At 47.7% G+C, this 18,666-nt stretch overlaps 1 protein-coding gene across 1 annotated transcript in view; it reads left to right on the forward strand.

Annotated features, from left to right (window-relative positions):
- Positions 1-11,576, forward strand: part of LOC128697975 (nuclear pore complex protein DDB_G0274915-like) — a 21,430-nt gene extending 9,854 nt beyond the window's left edge. The window contains exons 2-4 of the mRNA XM_070097451.1: positions 2,517-2,599; positions 8,392-8,488; positions 11,331-11,576. Coding sequence (XP_069953552.1) covers positions 2,517-2,599; positions 8,392-8,488; positions 11,331-11,534 — 384 coding nt within the window. The 3' untranslated portion in view covers positions 11,535-11,576. The remainder of the gene's footprint in view (positions 1-2,516; positions 2,600-8,391; positions 8,489-11,330) is intronic.
- Positions 11,577-18,666: the final 7,090 nt, after the last annotated feature.

Below are 18,666 nucleotides of genomic sequence, written 5' to 3' on the forward strand. Positions count from 1 at the left end.
TTAACCTTTCCTCGTACGACATTCCCTTGAGCTCTGGGACTAGCCTTGTTGCAAACCTTTGTACTTTCTCTAACTTCTTGACGTGCTTGACCAGGTGTGGGTTCCAGACTGGTGCTGCATACTCCAGTATGGGCCTAACATACACAGTGTACAGTGTCTTGAACGATTCCTTATTAAGGTATCGGAACGCTATTCTCAGGTTTGCCAGGCGCCCGTATGCTGCAGCGGTTATTTGGTTGATGTGTGCCTCCGGTGATGTGCTCGGTGTTATGTTCACCCCAAGGTCTTTCTCCCTGAGTGAGGTCTGTAGTCTTTGTCCACCTAGCCTATACTCTGTCTGCGGTCTTCTTTGCCCCTCCCCAATCTTCATGACTTTGCATTTGGCTGGATTGAATTCGAGAAGCCAGTTACTGGACCACATGTCCAGCCTCTCCAGGTCTCTTTGCAGTCCTGCCTCATCCTCGTCCGATTTAATTCTTCTCATCAACTTCACGTCATCTGCGAACAGGGACACTTCAGAGTCTATTCCTTCCATCATGTCGTTCACATATATCAAAAATAGCACTGGTCCTAGAACTGACCCCTGTGGGACCCCGCTCGTAACAGGCGCCCACTGTGATACCTCTTCACGTACCATGACTCGTTGCTGCCTCCCTGTCAGGTATTCCCTTATCCATTGCAGTGCCCTTCCTTTTACGTGTGCCTGATCCTCCAGCTTCTGCACTAATCTCTTGTGGGGAACTGTGTCAAAGGCCTTCCTGCAGTCTAGGAAAACGCAATTTACCCAACCCTCTCTCTCGTGTCTTACTTCTGTTACCTTGTCATAAAACTCCAGGAGGTTTGTGATACAAGATTTGCCTTCCATGAACCCATGCTGGTTTTCATTTATAATCTTGTTCCTTTCCAGGTGTTCGACCACTCTCCTCCTGATAATCTTCTCCATGACTTTGCACACAATACATGTCAGAGACACAGGTCTGTAGTTTAGTGCCTCGTTTCTGTTTCCTTTCTTAAATATGGGGACTACATTAGCTGTCTTCCATTTCTCAGGTAGTTGCCCAGTTTCAAGGGATGTGTTGAAGATTGTGGTTAGAGGCACACACAGCATCTCTGCTCCTTCTCTAAGGACGCATGGGGAGATCTTGTCCGGTCCCATCGCCTTTGAGGTGTCAAGGTCACTTAAGAGCTTCTTCACCTCCTCCTCCTCAGTTGTTCGTATGTCATCCAGCACTTGTTGGTATATTCCCTCTTGATGTTCCCTTCTGTGCTGTCTTCCCACAGCCCTTCCTGTCTCTACTGTAAAAACTTCCTTAAATCTCCTGTTCAGCTCCTCACATACCTCCTGATCATTTCTTGTGAGTTCTCCACCTTCTGTCCTTAATCTGATCACCTGGTCTTTGACTGTTGTCTTCCTCCTGATGTGGCTATACAACAGTTTCGGGTCAGTCTTGATTCTCGATGCTATGTCATTTTCATACTGTCGCTGGGCCTCCCTCCTTACCTGTGCGTACTCATTCCTGGCTCTGCGACTGATCTCCCTATTTTCGTGTGTTCTCTGCCTTCTGTACTTTTTCCATTCTCTATTGCACTTTGTTTTTGCCTCCTTACACCGTCGGGTAAACCAGGGGCTTGTTCTGGTCTTCCCGTTGTTACTGTTGCCCTTGGGAATGAACCTATCCACTGCCTCCTTGCATTTTGTTGCTACATATTCCATCATTTCATTTACTGGCTTTCCTGCCAGTTCTCTGTCCCACTGGACCTCCCGCAGGAAGTTCTTCAACCCTATGTAGTCCCCTCTTTTATAGTCAGGCTTTTCCCATTCTACTCCTGTTATTCTCTCCACTTGCAGCTCTACTATGTATTCAAAGCACAGAACCACGTGGTCGCTAGCTCCTAGGGGACTCTCATACTTGATGTCCTCAATGTCTGAGCTGCCCAGGGTGAACACAAGGTCCAATCTTGCTGGTTCATCCTCCCCTCTCACTCTGGTAGTGTCCTTAACATGTTGGTGCATGAGGTTTTCCAGCACCACGTCCAACATCCTGGCTCTCCATGTGTGTGTGTGTGTGTGTGTGTGTGTGTGTGTGTGTGTGTGTGTGTGTGTGTGTGTGTGTGTGTTTTGTGTGTGTTTTGTGTGTGTTTTGTGTGTGTGTGTGTGTGTGTGTGTGTGTTAAGTGAATGAATGTAAATGTTTATATAAAGTGTTGAATGTCTCCATCTCCTTGCTACGTCCCTCTCCTTTCTACCTTCTACTTGCTACCTCCCTCTCCTTTCTACCTTCTACTTGCTACCTCCCTCTCCTTTCTACCTTCTACTTGCTACCTCCCTCTCCTTTCTACCTTCTACTTGCTACCTCCCTCTCCTTTCTACCTTCTACTTGCTACCTCCCTCTCCTTTCTACCTTCTACTTGCTACCTCCCTCTCCTTTCTACCTTCTACTTCCTCCCTATTGTCCCCCTTGCTTCCTCCTCCCTCCAGCATTGTATCTTCAATCACCTGGTTACTGTACCTTACAGGTGAGCTACAGTGACGTCATCGTCATACCAGAGATCATATATGTACCCAAATTTTTTCGTCTATACCTGGCGTGCTTGTACACGTGAGTACCAGAACTGTCTTGCTATACCTGGCGTGCTTGTACACGTGAGTACCAGAACTGTCTTGCTATACCTGGCGTGCTTGTACACGTGAGTTCCAGAACTGTCTTGCTATACCTGGCGTGCTTGTACACGTGAGTACCAGAACTGTCTTGCTATACCTGGCGTGCTTGTACACGTGAGTACCAGAACTGTCTTGCTATACCTGGCGTGCGTGTACACGTGAGTACCAGAACTGCCTTGCTATACCTGGCGTGCTTGTACACGTGAGTACCAGAACTGTCTTGCTATACCTGGCGTGCTTGTACACGTGAGTACCAGAACTGTCTTGCTATACCTGGCGTGCTTGTACACGTGAGTACCAGAACTGTCTTGCTATACCTGGCGTGCTTGTACACGTGAGTACCAGAACTGTCTTGCTATACCTGGCGTGCTTGTACACGTGAGTACCAGAACTGTCTTGCTATACCTGGCGTGCTTGTACACGTGAGTACCAGAACTGTCTTGATATACCTGGCGTGCTTGTACACGTGAGTACCAGAACTGTCTTGCTATACCTGGCGTGCTTGTACACGTGAGTACCAGAACTGTCTTGCTATACCTGGCGTGCTTGTACACGTGAGTACCAGAACTGTCTTGCTATACCTGGCGTGCTTGTACACGTGAGTACCAGAACTGTCTTGCTATACCTGGCGTGCTTGTACACGTGAGTACCAGAACTGTCTTGCTATACCTGGCGTGCTTGTACACGTGAGTACCAGAACTGTCTTGCTATACCTGGCGTGCTTGTACACGTGAGTACCAGAACTGTCTTGCTATACAACCAACAAATATGTCACTATAATGATAATTTGTTGGTCCACCCGTCTCTATCATCCACGTCTGAGTGTTGTTGTTCACGTCTGAGTGTTGTTGTTCACGTCTGAGTGTTGGTGTTCACGTCTGAGTGTTGGTGTTCACGTTTGAGTGTTGTTGTTCACGTCTGAGTGTTGGTGTTCACGTCTGAGTGTTGTTGTTCACGTCTGAGTGTTGTTGTTCACGTCTGAGTGTTGGTGTTCACGTCTGAGTGTTGTTGTTCACGTCTGAGTGTTGTTGTTCACGTCTGAGTGTTGGTGTTCACGTCTGAGTGTTGGTGTTCACGTCTGAGTGTTGTTGTTCACGTCTGAGTGTTGTTGTTCACGTCTGAGTGTTGTTGTTCACGTCTGAGTGTTGTTGTTCACGTCTGAGTGTTGTTGTTCACGTCTGAGTGTTGTTGTTCACGTCTGAGTGTTGTTGTTCACGTCTGAGTGTTGTTGTTCACGTCTGAGTCTTGTTGTTCACGTCTGAGCGTTGGTGTTCACGTCTGAGCGTTGGTGTTCACGTCTGAGCGTTGATGTTCACGTCTGAGCGTTGTTGTTCACGTCTGAGTGTTGGTGTTCACGTCTGAGTGTTGATGTTCACGTCTGAGTGTTGTTGTTCACGTCTGAGTGTTGGTGTTCACGTCTGAGTGTTGTTGTTCACGTCTGAGTGTTGTTGTTCACGTCTGAGTGTTGTTGTTCACGTCTGAGTGTTGTTGTTCACGTCTGAGTGTTGTTGTTCACGTCTGAGTGTTGTTGTTCACGTCTGAGTGTTGTTGTTCACGTCTGAGTGTTGGTGTTCACGTCTGAGTGTTGGTGTTCACGTCTGAGTGTTGGTGTTCACGTCTGAGTGTTGTTGTTCACGTCTGAGTGTTGTTGTTCACGTCTGAGTGTTGTTGTTCACGTCTGAGTGTTGTTGTTCACGTCTGAGTGTTGTTGTTCACGTCTGAGTGGTGTTGTTCACGTCTGAGTGTTGTTGTTCACGTCTGAGTGGTGTTGTTCACGTCTGAGTGTTGTTGTTCACGTCTGAGTGGTGTTCACGTCTGAGTGTTGTTGTTCACGTCTGAGTGGTGTTGTTCACGTCTGAGTGTTGTTGTTCACGTCTGAGTGGTGTTCACGTCTGAGTGTTGTTGTTCACGTCTGAGTGGTGTTGTTCACGTCTGAGTGTTGTTGTTCACGTCTGAGTGTTGCTGTTCACGTCTGAGTGGTGTTGTTCACGTCTGAGTGTTGTTATTCACGTCTGAGTGTTGTTGTTCACGTCTGAGTGTTGTTGTTCACGTCTAAGTGGTGTTGTTCACGTCTGAGTGTTGTTGTTCACGTCTGAGTGGTGTTCACGTCTGAGTGTTGTTATTCACGTCTGAGTGTTGTTGTTCACGTCTGAGTGGTGTTGTTCACGTCTGAGTGGTGTTGTTCACGTCTGAGTGTTGTTGTTCACGTCTGAGTGTTGTTGTTCACGTCTGAGTTGTTGTTCACGTCTGAGTGTTGTTGTTCACGTCTGAGTGGTGTTGTTCACGTCTGAGTGTTGTTATTCACGTCTGAGTGTTGTTGTTCACGTCTGAGTGGTATTGTTCACGTCTGAGTGTTGTTGTTCACGTCTGAGTGTTGTTGTTCATGTCTGAGTGTTGTTGTTCACGTCGTAGTGTTGTTGTTCACGTCTGAGTGTTGTTGTTCACGTCTGAGTGTTGTTGTTCACGTCTGAGTGTTGTTGTTCACGTCTAAGTGTTGTTGTTCACGTCTGAGTGGTGTTGTTCACGTCTGAGTGTTGTTGTTCACGTCTGAGTGTTGTTCACGTCTGAGTGTTGTTGTTCACGTCTGAGTGATGTTCACGTCTGAGTGGTGTTGTTCACGTCTGAGTGGTCACGTTTGAGTGGTGTTGTTCACGTCTGAGTGGTGGTGTTCAAGTCTGAGTGGTGTTGTTCACGTCTGAGTGGTGTTGTTCACGTCTGAGTGGTGTTGTTCACGTCTGAGTGGCTTTGTTCACGTCTGAGTGGTGTTGTTCACGTCTGAGTGTTGTTGTTCACGTCTGAGTGGTGTTCACGTCTGAGTGTTGTTCACGTCTGAGTGATGTTATTCACGTCTGATTGGTGTTCACGTCTGAGTGTTGTTCACGTCTGAGTGGTGTTATTCACGTCTGAGTGTTGTTCACGTCTGAGTGTTGTTCACGTCTGAGTGTTGTTCACGTCTGAGTGTTGTTCACGTCTGAGTGTTGTTCACGTCTGAGTGTTGTTGTTCACGTCTGAGTGTTGTTGTTCACGTCTGAGTGGTGTTCACGTCTGAGTGGTGTTCACGTCTGAGTGGCGTTGTTCACGTCTGAGTGCTGTTCACGTCTGAGTGATGTTCTCGTCTGAGTGTTGTTGTTCACGTCTGAGTGTTGTTGTTCACGTCTGAGTGGTGTTCACGTCTGAGTGTTGTTGTTCACGTCTGAGTGGTGTTCACGTCTGAGTGTTGTTGTTCACGTCTGAGTGTTGTTGTTCACGTCTGAGTGTTGTTGTTCACGTCTGAGTGTTGTTGTTCACGTCTGAGTGTTGTTCACGTCTGAGTGTTGTTGTTCACGTCTGAGTGTTGTTGTTCACGTCTGAGTGTTGTTGTTCTCGTCTGAGTGTTGTTGTTCACGTCTGAGTGTTGTTGTTCACGTCTGAGTGTTGTTGTTCACGTCTGAGTGTTGTTGTTCACGTCTGAGTGTTGTTCACGTCTGAGTGTTGTTGTTCACGTCTGAGTGTTGTTGTTCACGTCTGAGTGTTGTTGTTCACGTCTGAGTGTTGTTGTTCTCGTCTGAGTGTTGTTGTTCACGTCTGAGTGTTGTTGTTCACGTCTGAGTGGTGTTGTTCTCGTCTGAGTGTTGTTGTTCACGTCTGAGTGTTGTTCACGTCTGAGTGTTGTTCACGTCTGAGTGTTGTTGTTCACGTCTGAGTGTTGTTGTTCACGTCTGAGTGTTGTTGTTCACGTCTGAGTGTTGTTGTTCACGTCTAAGTGGTGTTCACGTCTGAGTGTTGTTGTTCACGTCTGAGTGTTGTTGTTCACGTCTGAGTGTTGTTGTTCACGTCTGAGTGGTGTTGTTCACGTCTGAGTGTTGTTGTTCACGTCTGAGTGTTGTTCACGTCTGAGTGTTGTTGTTCACGTCTGAGTGTTGTTGTTCACGTCTGAGTGTTGTTCACGTCTGAGTGTTGTTGTTCACGTCTGAGTGTTGTTGTTCACGTCTGAGTGTTGTTCACGTCTGAGTGTTGTTGTTCACGTCTGAGTGGTGTTCACGTCTGAGTGTTGTTGTTCACGTCTGAGTGTTGTTGTTCACGTCTGGGTGTTGTTGTTCACGTCTGAGTGGTGTTCACGTCTGAGTGGTGTTCACGTCTGAGTGTTGTTCACGTCTGAGTGTTGTTCACGTCTGAGTGTTGTTGTTCACGTCTGAGTGTTGTTGTTCACGTCTGAGTGTTGTTGTTCACGTCTGAGTGGTGTTGTTCACGTCTGAGTGTTGTTCACGTCTGAGTGTTGTTCACGTCTGAGTGTTGTTCACGTCTGAGTGTTGTTGTTCACGTCTGAGTGTTGTTGTTCATGTCTGAGTGTTGTTGTTCACGTCTGAGTGTTGTTCACGTCTGAGTGTTGTTGTTCACGTCTGAGTGTTGTTGTTCATGTCTGAGTGTTGTTGTTCATGTCTGAGTGTTGTTGTTCACGTCTGAGTGTTGTTCACGTCTGAGTGTTGTTGTTCATGTCTGAGTGTTGTTGTTCACGTCTGAGTGTTGTTCACGTCTGAGTGTTGTTGTTCACGTCTGAGTGTTGTTCACGTCTGAGTGTTGTTGTTCACGTCTGAGTGTTGTTGTTCACGTCTGGTTGTTGTTGTTCACGTCTGAGTGGTGTTCACGTCTGAGTGTTGTTGTTCACGTCTGAGTGGTGTTGTTCACGTCTGAGTGTTGTTCACGTCTGAGTGTTGTTCACGTCTGAGTGGTGTTCACGTAAAACAATCTGGATTTCCTCATCTCTGTTATATTAACATATTTTTTTTTGTCTGCGTATTAAAGTTAATTTGTAAACATTGTGTTAATACATGTGAGGACAGCTGGTGTCAACACCTGACGAAACATCTGTTGTTGGTGTGAGAAGAGTAGTGTAGGAAGCCTTGCGTTACCTGTGGTAGGTGACTGCCATACTACTGGTAGATGGCAAACACACTACTTGAAGCAGTGTGACTGTTACACTGTGTATATGTATGCTGGAGGCAGTGTATGTGACTGCTACACTGTGTAGGTGTATGCTGGAGGCAGTGTATGTGACTGTTACACTGTGTAGGTGTATGCTGGAGGCAGTGTATGTGACTGCTACACTGTAGGTGTATGCTGGAGGCAGTGTATGTGACTGTTACACTGTGTAGGTGTATGCTGGAGGCAGTGTATGTGACTGCTACACTGTGTAGGTGTATGCTGGAGGCAGTGTATGTGACTGTTACACTGTGTAGGTGTATGCTGGAGGCAGTGTATGTGACTGCTACACTGTGTATATGTATGCTGGAGGCAGTGTATGTGACTGCTACACTGTGTATATGTATGCTGGAGGCAGTGTATGTGACTGTTACTGTGTACTTGTATGCCGGAGGCAGTGTATGTAACTTGTTACACTGTTTGTGTAGGTGTATGCTGGAGGCAGTGTATGTGACTGCTACACTGTGTAGGTGTATGCTGGAGGCAGTGTATGTGACTGTTACACTGTGTAGGTGTATGCTGGAGGCAGTGTATGTGACTGCTACACTGTGTAGGTGTATGCTGGAGGCAGTGCATGTGACTGCTACACTGTGTAGGTGTATGCTGGAGGCAGTGTATGTGACTTGTTACTGTGTACTTGTATGCCGGAGGCAGTGTATGTAACTTGTTACACTGTTTGTGTAGGTGTATGCTGGAGGCAGTGTATATGACTGTTACTGTGTACTTGTATGCCGGAGGCAGTGTATGTAACTTGTTACACTGTTTGTGTAGGTGTATGCTGGAGGCAGTGTATATACTCACTAGTTTCATCCTGTCACCACTGTTGGCGCTGATCTACGGTCTCATCTTTGGTCTTCTGACATTCTTTGTAAGTATTCTCTACGTTAATTTATAATATTTTTGCTGCATCTTTTCAAGACTAATGTGCCAGCTGGGCTTGTTCACCAAGGTTCAGTGTGCCAGCTGGGCTTGTTCACCAAGGTTCAGTGTGCCAGCTGGGCATGTTCACCAAGGTTCAGTGTGCCAGCTGGGCTTGTTCACCAAGGTTCAGTGTGCCAGCTGGGCATGTTCACCAAGGTTCAGTGTGCCAGCTGGGCATGTTCACCAAGGTTCAGTGTGCCAGCTGGGCATGTTCACCAAGGTTCAGTGTGCCAGCTGGGCTTGTTCACCAAGGTTCAGTGTGCCAGCTGGGCATGTTCACCAAGGTTCAGTGTGCCAGCAGGGCATGTTCACCAAGGTTCAGTGTGCCAGCTGGGCATGTTCACCAAGGTTCAGTGTGCCAGCTGGGCATGTTCACCAAGGTTCAGTGTGCCAGCTGGGCATGTTCACCAAGGTTCAGTGTGCCAGCTGGGCATGTTCACCAAGGTTCAGTGTGCCAGCTGGGCATGTTCACCAAGGTTCAGTGTGCCAGCTGGGCATGTTCACCAAGGTTCAGTGTGCCAGCTGGGCATGTTCACCAAGGTTCAGTGTGCCAGCTGGGCTTGTTCACCAAGGTTTAGTGTGCCAGCTGGGCATGTTCACCAAGGTTCAGTGTGCCAGCTGGGCATGTTCACCAAGGTTCAGTGTGCCAGCTGGGCATGTTCACCAAGGTTCAGTGTGCCAGCTGGGCATGTTCACCAAGGTTCAGTGTGCCAGCTGGGCATGTTTACCAAGGTTCAGTGTGCCAGCTGGGCATGTTCACCAAGGTTCAGTTTGCCAGCTGGGCATGTTCACCAAGGTTCAGTGTGCCAGCTGGGCATGTTCACCAAGGTTCAGTGTGCCAGCTGGGCATGTTCACCAAGGTTCAGTGTGCCAGCTGGGCATGTTCACCAAGGTTCAGTGTGCCAGCTGGGCATGTTCACCAAGGTTCAGTGTGCCAGCTGGGCTTGTTCACCAAGGTTCAGTGTGCCAGCTGGGCATGTTCACCAAGGTTCAGTGTGCCAGCTGGGCTTGTTCACCAAGGTTCAGTGTGCCAGCTGGGCTTGTTCACCAAGGTTCAGTGTGCCAGCTGGGCATGTTCACCAAGGTTCAGTGTGCCAGCTGGGCTTGTTCACCAAGGTTCAGTGTGCCAGCTGGGCATGTTCACAAAGGTTCAGTGTGCCAGCTGGGCATGTTCACCAAGGTTCAGTGTGCCAGCTGGGCATGTTCACCAAGGTTCAGTGTGCCAGCTGGGCTTGTTCACCAAGGTTCAGTGTGCCAGCTGGGCATGTTCACCAAGGTTCAGTGTGCCAGCTGGGCATGTTCACCAAGGTTCAGTGTGCCAGCTGGGCATGTTCACCAAGGTTCAGTGTGCCAGCTGGGCATGTTCACCAAGGTTCAGTGTGCCAGCTGGGCATGTTCACCAAGGTTCAGTGTGCCAGCTGGGCATGTTCACCAAGGTTCAGTGTGCCAGCTGGGCATGTTCACCAAGGTTCAGTGTGCCAGCTGGGCTTGTTCACCAAGGTTCAGTGTGCCAGCTGGGCATGTTCACCAAGGTTCAGTGTGGCAGCTGGGCTTGTTCACCAAGGTTCAGTGTGCCAGCTGGGCATGTTCACCAAGGTTCAGTGTGCCAGCTGGGCATGTTCACCAAGGTTCAGTGTGCCAGCTGGGCATGTTCACCAAGGTTCAGTGTGCCAGCTGGGCTTGTTCACCAAGGTTCAGTGTGCCAGCTGGTCTTGTTCACCAAGGTTCAGTGTGCCAGCTGGGCTTGTTCACCAAGGTTCAGTGTGCCAGCTGGGCATGTTCACCAAGGTTCAGTGTGCCAGCTGGGCATGTTCACCAAGGTTCAGTGTGCCAGCTGGGCATGTTCACCAAGGTTCAGTGTGCCAGCTGGGCATGTTCACCAAGGTTCAGTGTGCCAGCTGGGCATGTTCACCAAGGTTCAGTGTGCCAGCAGGGCATGTTCACCAAGGTTCAGTGTGCCAGCTGGGCATGTTCACCAAGGTTCAGTGTGCCAGCTGGGCATGTTCACCAAGGTTCAGTGTGCCAGCTGGGCTTGTTCACCAAGGTTCAGTGTGCCAGCTGGGCATGTTCACCAAGGTTCAGTGTGCCAGCTGGTCTTGTTCACCAAGGTTCAGTGTGCCAGCTGGGCATGTTCACCAAGGTTCAGTGTGCCAGCTGGGCATGTTCACCAAGGTTCAGTGTGCCAGCTGGGCATGTTCACCAAGGTTCAGTGTGCCAGCTGGGCTTGTTCACCAAGGTTCAGTGTGCCAGCTGGTCTTGTTCACCAAGGTTCAGTGTGCCAGCTGGGCATGTTCACCAAGGTTCAGTGTGCCAGCTGGGCATGTTCACCAAGGTTCAGTGTGCCAGCTGGGCATGTTCACCAAGGTGTAACATCAGTATAACTGCTTCACTCAGTTATACCGAGGTGAGCAGTGTAGTTATACTGAAGTAATCAGTGTCTAATATTATAATATCAACATATTCAGTTACCTTATAAATAACCATCAAAATGTCGACATATTGAGTTCTCTGATACAGTGTATGTCCACTTATGTCTTTCCCATTTGTTTGATAAATATGTGTAGTATACTGTGTAGTATACTGTGTAGTATACTGTGTAGTATACTGTGTAGTATACTGTGTAGTATACTGTGTAGTATATGTTCACTAACCTGCCTTGTGTGTGTGTGTGTGTGTGTGTGTGTGTGTGTGTGTGTGTGTGGGTGTGTGTGTGTGTGTGTGTGTGTGTGTGTGTGTGTGTGTGTGTGTGTGTGGGTGTGTGTGTGGGTGTGTGTGTGTGTGTTTTATAGGGTGTGTGGGTGTTCGGGCCAGTGTACCGTGTGTTGAAGACAGTGTTGGGGATGGTGTACCGAGTGTTGGAGGTGGTGTGTTTCGCCACTCTGGCCCCACTCACAGCTACACTGGGTCTCTGTCTCGCCAACATCTTCGTCAAGTACCAGAACATCGTGGACAACCCTCAGCAGCTGTACCAACAAGGATATAAAGCGGTATAACTGATTGAAGCTGCTACCAACACTGAATGAAGCTGCTACCAACACTGAAGCTGCTACCAACACTGAATGAAGCTGCTACCAACACTGAAGCTGCTACCAACACTGAATGAAGCTGCTACCAACACTGAAGCTGCTACCAACACTGAATGAAGCTGCTACCAACACTGATTGAAGCTGCTACCAACACTGAATGAAGCTGCTACCAACACTGAATGAAGCTGCTACCAACACTGAATGAAGCTGCTACCAACACTGAATGAAGCTGCTACCAACACTGATTGAAGCTGCTACCAACACTGAATGAAGCTGCTACCAACACTGAATGAAGCTGCTACCAACACTGATTGAAGCTGCTACCAACACTGATTGAAGCTGCTACCAACACTGATTGAAGCTGCTACCAACACTGAATGAAGCTGCTACCAACACTGAATGAAGCTGCTACCAACATTGATTGAAGCTGCTACCAACACTGATTGAAGCTGCTACCAACATTGATTGAAGCTGCTACCAACATTGATTGAAGCTGCTACCAACACTGATTGAAGCTGCTACCAACACTGAAGCTGCTACCAACATTGATTGAAGCTGCTACCAACATTGATTGAAGCTGCTACCAACACTGATTGAAGCTGCTACCAACATTGATTGAAGCTGCTACCAACACTGAATGAAGCTGCTACCAACACTACGCACAACTGGCTACCAATACTACACACAACTGGCTACCAACACTACACACAACTGGCTACCAATACTACACACAACTGGCTACCAATACTACACACAACTGGCTACCAACACTACACACAACTGGCTACCAATACTACACACAACTGGCTACCAATACTACACACAACTGGCTACCAACACTACACACAACTGGCTACCAATACTACACACAACTGGCTACCAATACTACACACAACTGGCTACCAATACTACACACAACTGGCTACCAACACTAAACACAACTGGCTACCAACACTACACACAACTGGCTACCAACACTAAACACAATTGGCTACCAACACTACACACAACTGGCTACCAACACTACACACAACTGGCTACCAACACTACACACAACTGGCTACCAACACTACCCACAACTGGCTACACTACACACAACTGGCTACCAACACTACACACAACTGGCTACCAATACTACACACAACTGGCTACCAATACTACACACAACTGGCTACCAACACTACACACAACTGGCTACCAATACTACACACAACTGGCTACCAATACTACACACAACTGGCTACCAACACTACACACAACTGGCTACCAATACTACACACAACTGGCTACCAATACTACACACAACTGGCTACCAATACTACACACAACTGGCTACCAATACTACACACAACTGGCTACCAACACTACACACAACTGGCTACCAACACTAAACACAACTGGCTACCAATACTACACACAGCTGGCTACCAACACTACACACAACTGGCTACCAACACTACACACAACTGGCTACCAATACTACACACAACTGGCTACCAATACTACACACAACTGGCTACCAACACTACACACAACTGGCTACCAATACTAAACACAACTGGCTACCAATACTACACACAACTGGCTACCAACACTACACACAACAGGCTACCAACACTACACACATCTGGCTACCAATACTACACACATCTGGCTACCAATACTACACACAGCTGGCTACCAATACTACACACAACTGGCTACCAATACTACACACAACTGGCTACCAACACTACACACAACTGGCTACCAACACTACACACAACTGGCTACCAATACTACACACAACTGGCTACCAATACTACACACAACTGGCTACCAATACTACACACAACTGGCTACCAATACTACACACAACTGGCTACCAATACTACACACAACTGGCTACCAATACTACACACAACTGGCTACCAATACTACACACAACTGGCTACCAATACTACGCACAACTGGCTACCAATACTACACACAACTGGCTACCAATACTACACACAACTGGCTACCAATACTACACACAACTGGCTACCAATACTACGCACAACTGGCTACCAATACTACACACAACTGGCTACCAATACTACACACAACTGGCTACCAATACTACACACAACTGGCTACCAATACTACACACAACTGGCTACCAATACTACACACAACTGGCTACCAATACTACACACAACTGGCTACCAATACTACACACAACTGGCTACCAATACTACACACAACTGGCTACCAATACTACACACAACTGGCTACCAATACTACACACAACTGGCTACCAATACTACACACAACTGGCTACCAATACTACACACAACTGGCTACCAATACTACACACAACTGGCTACCAATACTACACACAACTGGCTACCAATACTACACACAACTGGCTACCAACACTACACACAACTGGCTACCAATACTACACACAACTGGCTACCAATACTACGCACAACTGGCTACCAATACTACACACAACTGGCTACCAATACTACACACAACTGGCTACCAATACTACACACAACTGGCTACCAATACTACACACAACTGGCTACCAATACTACACACAACTGGCTACCAATACTACACACAACTGGCTACCAATACTACACACAACTGGCTACCAATACTACACACAACTGGCTACCAATACTACACACAACTGGCTACCAATACTACACACAACTGGCTACCAATACTACACACAACTGGCTACCAATACTACACACAACTGGCTACCAATACTACACACAACTGGCTACCAATACTACACACAACTGGCTACCAATACTACACACAACTGGCTACCAATACTACACACAACTGGCTACCAATACTACACACAACTGGCTACCAATACTACACACAACTGGCTACCAATACTACACACAACTGGCTACCAATACTACACACAACTGGCTACCAATACTACACACAACTGGCTACCAATACTACACACAACTGGCTACCAATACTACACACAACTGGCTACCAATACTACACACAACTGGCTACCAATACTACACACAACTGGCTACCAATACTACACACAACTGGCTACCAATACTACACACAACTGGCTACCAATACTACACACAACTGGCTACCAATACTACACACAACTGGCTACCAATACTACACACAACTGGCTACCAATACTACACACAACTGGCTACCAATACTACACACAACTGGCTACCAATACTACACACAACTGGCTACCAATACTACACACAACTGGCTACCAATACTACACACAACTGGCTACCAATACCACACACAACTGGCTACCAACACTACACTCAACTGGCTACCAATACTACACACAACTGGCTACCAATACTACACACAGCTGGCTACCAATACTACACACACCTGGCTACCAATACTACACACAACTGGCTACCAATACTACACACAACTGGCTACCAATACTACACACAACTGGCTACCAATACTACACACAACTGGCTACCAATACTACACACAACTGGCTACCAATACTACACACAACTGGCTACCAATACTACACACAACTGGCTACCAATACTACACACAACTGGCTACCAATACTACACACAACTGGCTACCAATACTACACACAACTGGCTACCAATACTACACACAACTGGCTACCAATACTACACACAACTGGCTACCAATACTACACACAACTGGCTACCAATACTACACACAACTGGCTACCAATACTACACACAACTGGCTACCAATACTACACACAACTGGCTACCAATACTACACACAACTGGCTACCAATACTACACACAACTGGCTACCAATACTACACACAACTGGCTACCAACACTACACACAACTGGCTACCAATACTACACACAACTGGCTACCAACACTTTATTATGTTTCAGTCTTTAACTAAAATATAGTTATCTAGTAAACTGGTCATGTTAACATTTCTAACACAACATTTCAAACTGATCTCAAACTTTGTTAACCTTCAAAGAACTAACAAGAAGTTAACAAGAGCCTGACTGTGTTTTATTAAATTATATTGTGAAGACTGTAGTCTGAAGTGTTAAATCTAACTGAAGTCAACTTGCATTTGTGGTCACAGTGGTGCCTGTGCTAACCTTTCTATGGTGTAGAAATATACCTAGTTGGATGAATCTTATTGTGGCTAGCTGGTCCAGTGGCTAACGCGACGGGCTGGAGTTTTGAGACTCTCTGACCGCGGGTTCAATCCCGGCCGGGGTATGGTTTGTTTGCAATCGTGTCATTACGATTTCGTGAGTCAGTTAAGAGTCATCTTGAGAGTGCTAGATCCCAGCTCTTGATGTAAAGAGTTGCAGCTTCCTTTCTTAGGATCGAACCTGGCTCTCTCATTATAGGTGTATGATCCCCTACGGACTTAGAGCTCCTTGATGCTGGCGAGAGGCTCTTGATCCAAGACACTACACCTGCGCTCTGATTCCTTGCCTCGAGTCTGAATGCCTTCCTTTCTTCCCAGGCGATGTATGACCCCCTACGGATTTAGTTTAAGTACTATTTTAGGTGGTTGACAGGTGACCTGGAGCCTTAAAGACCCATGTGGACTAGAGGGGCTCTGGTAGCGTCTTCACCTCACACTGGGGGTTCGGGATCGATACCCAGCACCAGTGAAGAGCTGGGCATGTTTCCTTACACCTGCTGCCCTGGGTGGCATCCTAGGGGGCATCCTGAGGGGCATCCTGGGGAGCATCATGGGTGGCATCCTGGGTGACATCCTGGGTGACATCCTGGGTGACATCCTGGGGGCATCCTAGGGGCATTATGGGGGCATCCTGGGGGAGAAGGTTAAGAGGCACACAAGCTCCTCAATCTTCTAATAACATGTTAATTTTTCCACTATAATCTACCTTGTCTATAATTACTAAAACACTTGCTTTGTCTGTTTCGGAAGGTGAAGTCCAGGATCTTTCCTTAATTTATGGTATAACTTAACAATTCTTTGATGACAATTGTGTTGTAGAGGTGTGAGCTTTGCCAACACCTCTGCAACACAATTGTTAAATTATACCATGTGATAGTAATTATGGACAAGGTATGTTCTTAGAAGACGAGGTTACTTACGTGCCTCTTAAACGACCACGCTTGAAGACAGTCCCCGATGACGCACTTTGTGTTACTCTAGGTGGCTAACACCCCACCATCACTTGTGTTACTCTGGGTGGCTAACACCCCACCATCACTTGTGTTACTCTGGGTGGCTAACACCCCACCATCACTTGTGTTACTCTGGGTGGCTAACACCCCACCATCACTTGTGTTACTCTGGGTGACTAACACCCCACCATCACTGGGTGTCTAACACCCCACCATCACTTGTGTTACTCTGGGTGGCTAACACCCCACCATCACTTGTGTTACTCTGGGTGACTAACACCCCACCATCACTTGTGTTACTCTGGGTGGCTAACACCCCACCATCACTTGTGTTACTCTGGGTGGCTAACACCCCACCATCACTTGTGTTACTCTGGGTGACTAATACCCCACCATCACTTGCGTTACTCTGGGTGACTAACACCCCACCATCACTTGCGTTACCCTGGGTGGCTAACACCCCACCATCACTTGCGTTACTCTGGGTGGCTAACACCCCACCATCACTTGTTACTCTGGGTGGCTAACACCCCACCATCACTTGTGTTACTCTGGGTGGCTAACACGCCACCATCACTTGTGTTACTCTGGGTGGCTAACACCCCACCATCACTTGTGTTACTCTGGGTGACTAATACCCCACCATCACTTGCGTTACTCTGGGTGACTAACACCCCACCATCACTTGCGTTACCCTGGGTGGCTAACACCCCACCATCACTTGCGTTACTCTGGGTGGCTAACACCCCACCATCACTTGTGTTACTCTGGGTGGCTAACACCCCACCATCACTTGTGTTACTCTGGGTGGCTAACACCCCACCATCACTTGTGTTACTCTGGGTGGCTAACACCCCACCATCACTTGTGTTACTCTAGGTGGCTAACACCCCACCATCACTTGTGTTACTCTAGGTGGCTAACACCCCACCATCACTTGTGTTACTCTAGATGGCTAACACCCCACCATCACTTGTGTTACTCTAGATGGCTAACACCCCACCATCACTTGTGTTACTCTAGGTGGCTAACACCCCACCATCACTTGTGTTACTCTAGATGGCTAACACCCCACCTTCACTTGTGTTACTCTAGATGGCTAACACCCCACCATCACTTGTGTTACTCTAGGTGGCTAACACCCCATCACTTGTGTTACTCTAGATGGCTAACACCCCACCATCACTTGTGTTACTCTAGATGGCTAACACCCCACCATCACTTGTGTTACTCTAGATGGCTAACACCCCACCATCACTTGTGTTACTCTAGATGGCTAACACCCCACCATCACTTGTGTTACTCTAGATGGCTAACACCCCACCTTCACTTGTGTTACTCTGGGTGACTAACACCCCACCATCACTTGTGTTACTCTGGGTGACTAACACCCCACCATCACTTGTGTTACTCTGGGTGACTAACACCCCACCATCACTTGTGTTACTCTGGGTGACTAACACCCCACCATCACTTGTGTTACTCTAGGTGGCTAACACCCCACCATCACTTGTGTTACTCTAGATGGCTAACACCCCACCTTCACTTGTGTTACTCTGGGTGACTAACACCCCACCATCACTTGTGTTACTCTAGATGGCTAACACCCCACCTTCACTTGTGTTACTCTGGGTGACTAACACCCCACCATCACTTGTGTTACTCTGGGTGACTAACACCCCACCATCACTTGTGTTACTCTGGGTGACTAACACCCCACCATCACTTGTGTTACTCTAGATGACTAACACCCCACCATCGCCCGGTGGCCTGGTGGCTAAAGCTCCCGCTTCACACACGGAGGGCCCGGGTTTGATTCCCGGCGGGTGGAAACATTTCGACACGTTTCCTTACACCTGTTGTCCTGTTCACCTAGCAGCAAATAGGTACCTGGGTGTTAGTCGACTGGTGTGGGTCGCATCATGGGGGACAAGATTAAGGACCCCAATGGAAATAAGTTAGACAGTCCTCGATGACG

This window comes from Cherax quadricarinatus, chromosome 58 (genome assembly GCF_038502225.1).
Source record: "Cherax quadricarinatus isolate ZL_2023a chromosome 58, ASM3850222v1, whole genome shotgun sequence".
In the NCBI taxonomy this organism is placed as follows: domain Eukaryota; kingdom Metazoa; phylum Arthropoda; class Malacostraca; order Decapoda; family Parastacidae; genus Cherax; species Cherax quadricarinatus.